The sequence below is a fragment of the Myotis lucifugus genome, unplaced genomic scaffold (genome assembly GCF_000147115.1).
Source record: "Myotis lucifugus unplaced genomic scaffold, Myoluc2.0 scaffold_1012, whole genome shotgun sequence".
In the NCBI taxonomy this organism is placed as follows: domain Eukaryota; kingdom Metazoa; phylum Chordata; class Mammalia; order Chiroptera; family Vespertilionidae; genus Myotis; species Myotis lucifugus.
In genome coordinates this window covers 134,508-141,650 of record NW_005872060.1, presented here as the reverse complement: position 1 = coordinate 141,650, position 7,143 = coordinate 134,508, and the positions used below count along the sequence as shown (strand labels likewise).

The following is a 7,143-nucleotide window of genomic DNA, read 5'->3' as shown; positions in this document are numbered from 1 at the left end:
ACATGTAGAGTGTTCACCTCCTGCTGGTTTAGGCTTGAGAAAGGAGGACTGGTGGAGGAAAAGCTGAGAGCCGGCTGAAGCCTCAGCCATGACTGAGGGGTCAGGACATGGATGTTTGGAGCCCTGTCAGCTCTGAGTGTGAGACAGGCCCCAGCCAGGAGCTGCAGGGAAATGTTCAATCAGAAACTGGCTGTGGACTTGTTTTTAGGCTGGAGGGCAACAGGAAGTGGCTGGGAGACAGTGTGGGAAAAAAGGGCTGGGGGTCACTGCACCCAGCCACACCGCTCTCCAGTGCTCTGAGCCTCTTTCTGTCCTGGGGTCTCCCCCATGCTATTCTCAGCCTGGACTGCTCCCCTTTCTGGGCCTGGTCAACTCCTCTTTCTGCTTCAGGTCTCAGTCTGATGTCACTTCCTGAGAGAGGCCCTCCCTGCCCCTGAGTCTAATTGCATCCTCCTTTCCTCCCCAACCCCCCCCCCACCCCCTGTTACACACTCATAACGCAGTGCACTTTCCATTCACAAACTGCACGGAGCTCAGAGATACACACTGTGTGTTAACATGTCATCAACAACTGTCTCCTTGTCACTGGAGTGGAAGCTTAAGGGGACAGGACCCGCGTCTGTGGCTCACTATTGTCCCTTCAGTGCCTGGCCCAGTGCTTGGCACATGGGAGCCATGAAATGAATGAATGGATGAATGAGTGAATGAAAGAGACCAGGAAGGAAGGAAGGAAGGAAGGAAGGAAGGAAGGAAGGAAGGAAGGAAGGAAGGGAGGGAGGGAGGGAGGGAGGAAGGGAGGGAGGGAGGGAGGGAGGGAGGAAGGAAAGATTGTTCTGGATGGAGAAATGAACCTAGGATTCTCTAAGAACATGTGGTCTCACTAGTAATTATCATTTCAGCCTCTCAAATCTGTTTCCAGCGCTGTGGTGCATTTTATTTCATCACATCTATGAGGTGAATATGGTAGTCCTGTTACAAAGATAAAGAAACCAAGTCTCATGGCCTAAGTCAGTGGCGGATCCGGTGGGGAACCCAGGCTGCCCAGGCATTTTTCTGCCCCTTTACTTCCCCGGTCCAATTCATGTCCCCACACCCCTTTCCATTGCTCTCCCTCCCCGTCCCTGCCCTCTGCCCAGAAATGACCCCAGGGCCTTACCCCAGATACTTGAGGCGGCAGTTAGACTGCCTGAGTCCTTCAGAGAGCAGCCTCACACCGAGGTCGCCCAAGTCGTTCTGCTGCAGGTCCAGCACTATCAGCATGACGTTGTTACTGAGCATGGAGACCAGGTCCTGGCAGCATCCAGATGTGAGGCCACAGCTGACGAGCCTGTGGGAGAAAAGCACATGGGCCGGGAGTCATTGTTCACAGGCCCTCTCCTCAGGGTAAAGGGGGGGTCTGATTTCCATCTCTAGCACCTGTGGCCCTTTGGGGGTCCTTGGTGACATAAAGGAAGATAAACGCGTGTCTGGTTAATAGTAATCCCGGAGATTTTAATCTTCTCCTGCAGCCAAGGAGCCCCTGAGGATCAGAGAACCTCCCTTTCTCACTCCTGTGAGATTCCCAACAATCTTGCAACTCCCCACATCAACATTATATGATTTATTTATCCAATGTTCCATTTGTGCACTCGGTCTGATTGTTAGCTACATCGGCCCTACCAAATGCCCAGGTAGCTGACACAGGATTCTTTGGTGGGTTTCAACACTAGGGTGTCTACTTGCTTCCACCCAAAATCACCCCATCCTACCTAGCTCTCAGCTTCTCCCTGACCCAGGGTCTTAGGCAGCTCCCTCTCCTCCTTTGCCCACCCCTCAAAGCAGTGTCAAAGAGGAGCAATTACAGCAGCCACCACAGCTTGCAATGAGAATGTGTCAGCTCCTGGAATAGGTGCCGGGCTCCGGTGTCCTGGAGCTTGTTGAAGCTCAGGTCCAGCTCTATCAGGTGCCAGTTGTCGCTCAGCACATGGGCAAGGACCCTGCAGTCTTCTGCTGTGAGGCCGCAGTTGGCCAACCTGTGGGAGACAAACAATGATAGCCTTGCGTTTCCTCACCTGTTGATTCCACAGACACCCATGAGCACCCATGGGCACCTCTTTTGAGTCAGGCAGTAAGTAAGACCTCCAGATCCCCAGAAATGCACAGGTACTGGGGGATTGACATAGAAACACAGACAAAAAATCTTAAAAGAAGCAAGAGAAAAGCAGTTACTTACCTACAAAGGGGTTTCCTTTGACTGGAATCAAACCCAAAACCCTTCAGGCCACAGGCTGACGCTCTATCCACTGATACAAACCCAGTTTTCATGCAGCCCTTCTCTTGTCCTTCTGTCCCAGAAGGGCCAGGGCTTTTTTCTCCTGTGCCTTTGATTCCACACCCTCCTGCCTCCCCTCTGACGTTGTTCTTTCTGGAATCCCCCTTCAGACCTCCAATCTCTCCTTTACCAATTCCTTCTGCTTTGTCCATGTACTATGCTCAGTTTTACATGTCCATAACAAGCAAAGCACCCAGATCCTTGAGTCTAGCATATTCAACTGATTTCCAGAGAAATCTAATTATTAGTTAGGACTTTGTTCAGAGTTCTCAGATATTCCTACATCCAAAGGCAGTAAAGCTTTCAGTTCTTTCATATAGAATCAACTTTTGTAGTGAGGAAATATTCACATCTGCCTGATCCATCATTAGTTCCCCTGAAAAATCTCTTTTATTGCACTGCCCCACTGAGTCAGCATGAATTAGATCCTGACTTTCATGATGAAGTGCTGAAGGTGGTGCTGGGCTGTGGGATCACAGTTCCAGTCCCAGTTCTCCCATTTCTAGCTGTTTAAATTTGAGCAAGTTGGTTCACTCCACTGAGCTTCAGTTCTTACTATCTGGAAAATGGAAATCATTGTTTCTGCTCTGCCATTTTCATAAGGTTTTTTGAAGATATATATATATATATATATATATATATATATATATATATATATATATATATCTTGAAGTAGATACAGAATTGATATTTAGATTGTAAAGTTCTATCGCAACGTAAGCAGTACATTGTAGCTTGGTGTCTCTCCACTTGTTGTGAAGTTTAAGGTAGAATAAAGTTTTCTGAGACCTTTTCAAAGGCTTTTCCTCATGGATCAGGTGGTCCTTATTAGAAGGGTTTTAGGAAAGGTGAAGAAGCCTCATGTGGATACAGGAGGCCCCAAAGACTGGATTTGTTACCATCCTCTCTTGCTCAACTTATGCTACCAGGACTCTTCTTTAATGAGCAATTCCTTGACCCTCTTCTTTCTCCCAATTTCTCAGCACCTTCCTTTTTTTCATTTTGCTTGGAATCTAGCTTAAATTCTATGATATGTCATTGGTAATATCACTGAATGACTTACTCTCTTACCTCTCACTATATCCCTCTAGCTAACCCAAACTCTGCCATTGTCCCACTACCCTACAATCACTCCCACCAGAGTAACAAGCGTGGTGGCTACAATTATGAATTGCATGGGCTTCAACCATGCCTGGAAGGTGGAAATCTCCCACTCTATAAATCTCCCACATCAATATTTTACTTCCCCAAGTCTCCAACACCCCATCCTCACACTCATTGTCAGTAAATAACTGAATTTCTACTTCACAGGGAAGAGTGGAGACATTAGGTTGAGAAAGTTTCCTCTTTTCTTGTTAAGTGAAAAGGTGTTATTAATGTGAAAGGTATTGACTTTGTCAAATACTATGTCTATGTCTATTGAGATGATCATGTACTTTTTGTCCTTCATTATATTAAAATGATGTATTGTATTGGTCAATTTTCCTGAGTTAAACCAGCTTTGCATTCCTGGGATAAGTCCCTGTTTGTCATGCTTTACCATCCTTTTTATTTGTTTTTAGTATTTTGTTGAGAATTTTCATATCTGTATTCATAAGAGATATTGGTTTGTAGTATTTTTAATGCCTTGTGATGACTTTGCTTGTCTTTGTGTGATTTTGATATCAGGGTAATGCTGCTGTCATCGAATGAGTTGGCAATTATCCCCTCTTCTATTTTTCTTTTTCAGAGTTTGAGAATATTGTTGTTAATTCTTCTTTAAAGGTTTGGTACACTTAATCAATGAAGCCAACTGGGCCTGGGCTTTCCTTTGTAGGAATTATTTTTTTTTAATAATTTAATCTCTTTACTTGTTATAGGTTTATTTAGACTTTCTAAATCTCCTTGAGTCAGTTTCAGTAGTTGTGTTTTTCAGGAAATGGTCCATTTCATTTAGGTTATCTAATTTGTTGGCTTATAGTACTTAATATTTCTTTAAAGTTCTTTAAAATTTTTTTCTGTTAGGTCAATTGTGATTACCTCTCTTCCATTCCTGATATTAGTAATTTGAATTGTTTCTTTTTTTATGTAGTCAGTCTAGCTAAAAGTCTGTCAATTTTGCTGAGTTTTGAAAAGAACTAACTTTTGGTGTTATTATTTTCTGTATTTTTTTTTTTGTATTCTCAGTTTTATTTATTCCCACTCTAGTTCATATTATTTTCTTTCTTTGGCTTCCTTTTTTTTTAAGACTTTTTATTTATTTCAGAGAGGAAGGGAGAGGGAGAGAGAGAAACATCAACGATGAGAGAGAATCATTGATTGGCTGCCTCCTGCACGCCCCCTACTGGGGATCTAGCCCACAACCCTTGACTGGAATCAAACCCGGGACCCTTCAGTGCGCAGGTCAATGCTCTATCCATTGAGCCAAACCAGCTAGGGTCTGCTTGCTTTTTGTTATATTTTCTCCTTTTATTATTTCTTTTTGATTTTTAAAGTGGAACTTTAAGTTATTGATTTGACTTTCTTCTTTTTCTCCCCCTTCTCTCCCTCTAACCACTTCTCCTTTCTTTCTTAAATATATTTTTGTCTTGTTTGAATAGTTTTAGTTTTCAAAAACATTTGGACATAAATACAGAGATTTCCTACATAGCCCTGCCCCCATATGCACACCTCCCCCATTATCAACACCAGGCAGCAGAGCAGTGAATTTGTTGCAATCAATGAACCTACATTGACACATCATGATCACCCAAAGTCCATAGTTTACATTATGGTTCCCTTTTGATGCTTTATAGTCTATGTTTTTTGACAAATATAAATGACATACATCCACCATTGTAGTGTCATACAGAATAGTCGCTACACTCTATCATTTTTCTCCCCCCCCCAGCCACAGGCAATTACTGATTTTTTTACTGCCTTCATATTTTTGTTTTTTAAAGACTTTTACATTGTTGGGATTATACAGCATGTAGCTTTTCAGGTTGTGTTTTTTTATACCTAGTAATAAGAATTTATAGTTCCCCCCTGTATTTTCATAGCTTTATGGCTCATTTTTGCACACTGAGTAATATTCCATTGTATGGATGTACCACAATTATTTATTTGCTCGCCTACCGACAGCCATCTTGATTGTTTTCCAGTTTGGGCAATTATAAATAAAGCTGCTTTAAACATTGGTGTGTAGGTTTTTGTATGGATATAGGTTTTCAACTCCTTTGGGTAAACACCAAGGAGCATGATTGCTGGATCATATGGTAAGGGTGTGTTTCCTTTTGTAGGAATCTGCAAAGTGGCCATATTATTTTATATTCCTACCAGCAATGTATGAGGGTTCCTTTTGCTCCACAACCTTGTCAGCATGTGGTGTTGTCAGTGTTCTTGATTTTGGCGATTCCAATGAATGTGCAGTTGTATCCCCATTTCTGTTTTAAATCTAGGCATTCATATCTATACATTTCTCTGTCAGCACTGATTTAGCTGCATCAAATAAGATTTGGTATGCTGTGCTTTTGTTTTCATTCATCTCAAATACTTTTTAAAAATATATTTTTATTAATTTCAGAGAGGAAGGAAAAGGGAAAGAGATAGAAACATCAATGACGAGAGAGAATCATTGATAGGCTGCTTCCTGCACACCCCCTACTGGGGATCGAGCTGGCAACCCGGGCATGTGCCCTTGACCAGGATCAAACCTGGGACCCTACTGTCCGCAGGCCAATGCTCTATCTAATGAGCCAAACCAGCTAGGGCTCAAAATACTTTTATTTATTTATTTGTTTGTTTATTTATTTTTCATAAATTTTAAAAATATATTATTTATTTCAGAGAGGAAGGGAGAGGGAGAGAGAGCATTAGTGATGAGAGAGAATCATTGATTGGTTGCCTCCCACACACCCACTACTGGGGATTGAACCCACCACCTGGGCATGTGCCCTGACCAGGGATCATAACCTCTGGATTTTTGGGTCAGTGCTCAAACCCTAAGCCACATTGGCCTGTGTCAAAATACTTTTAAATTTCCCTAATGATTTCTTTTTCCACCCATTGTTTATTTAGGAGTATGTTGTTTCATTTCAATATATTTGTGAATTTCCTAAATTTCCATCTGTTACGATTTTCAATTTCATTTTATTATGTTCAGATAAGATAATTTGTATGATTGTAATTCTTTTAAATTTGTTGAGTTTTGTTCTATGGGGCATCTTATTTTTGTTTACAGCTTTATTTGATACTTGTTGGACATCTCCCCTTGGTACCTCAAAGGAACTTGACACATGCACAAAATCACACCCATGACATTCCATCCCCTCCCACCCTTCTTTCAGTATTTCCATCTCAATGAAGGTGCCACTATCCTATGCATATCTCTGGCCTGAACCTAAGATCATCTTCTATATCGCCATCTTCCTTTCCCCATAAATCCAATTCATTACTCAGTCTGGTTGATTTTACTTTTCTTCAGATCTCTTACATCCATTCACTTCTTTCCATTTTCATGGCCAACACAGTAGTCTAAGACACCACCATTTCTTGGAGAAACTTTGTTAATTTCCCTAGGCCCAAGCTCTCACCATCTTTACAGGAACAACTGAAACTTTCCTAAGAACCGGTTTTCCAACCTCTCTTGTTGCTGTCCTCCATTCTGGATTTTATATGGCAGTCTGCTTCTACTGATCATATGAATCTTTTGATTATAATCGCATTGCATTAGAAAAAAACAACCACCCCAGATTCCAACAGGCCTTGCATAGATAGTCTGGCTTCCTGATCTCTGTAGCCTCCTCCTGTGGCTCCTTTGCTCTCCATCCTCCAGCCTCACTTGTCTGCTTTCAATCCCATGACAGCCCATC

At 42.3% G+C, this 7,143-nt stretch overlaps 1 protein-coding gene across 1 annotated transcript in view; it reads right to left on the bottom strand.

Annotated features, from left to right (window-relative positions):
- Nucleotides 1-1,156: 1,156 nt before the first annotated feature.
- Nucleotides 1,157-7,143, bottom strand: part of LOC102424695 (NACHT, LRR and PYD domains-containing protein 1-like) — a gene marked incomplete at both ends in the record, with an annotated part of 9,864 nt that continues 3,877 nt past the window's right edge. Inside the window, 2 exons of the mRNA XM_014449076.1 lie at nucleotides 1,157-1,327; nucleotides 1,842-2,012. Coding sequence (XP_014304562.1) covers nucleotides 1,157-1,327; nucleotides 1,842-2,012 — 342 coding nt within the window. The remainder of the gene's footprint in view (nucleotides 1,328-1,841; nucleotides 2,013-7,143) is intronic.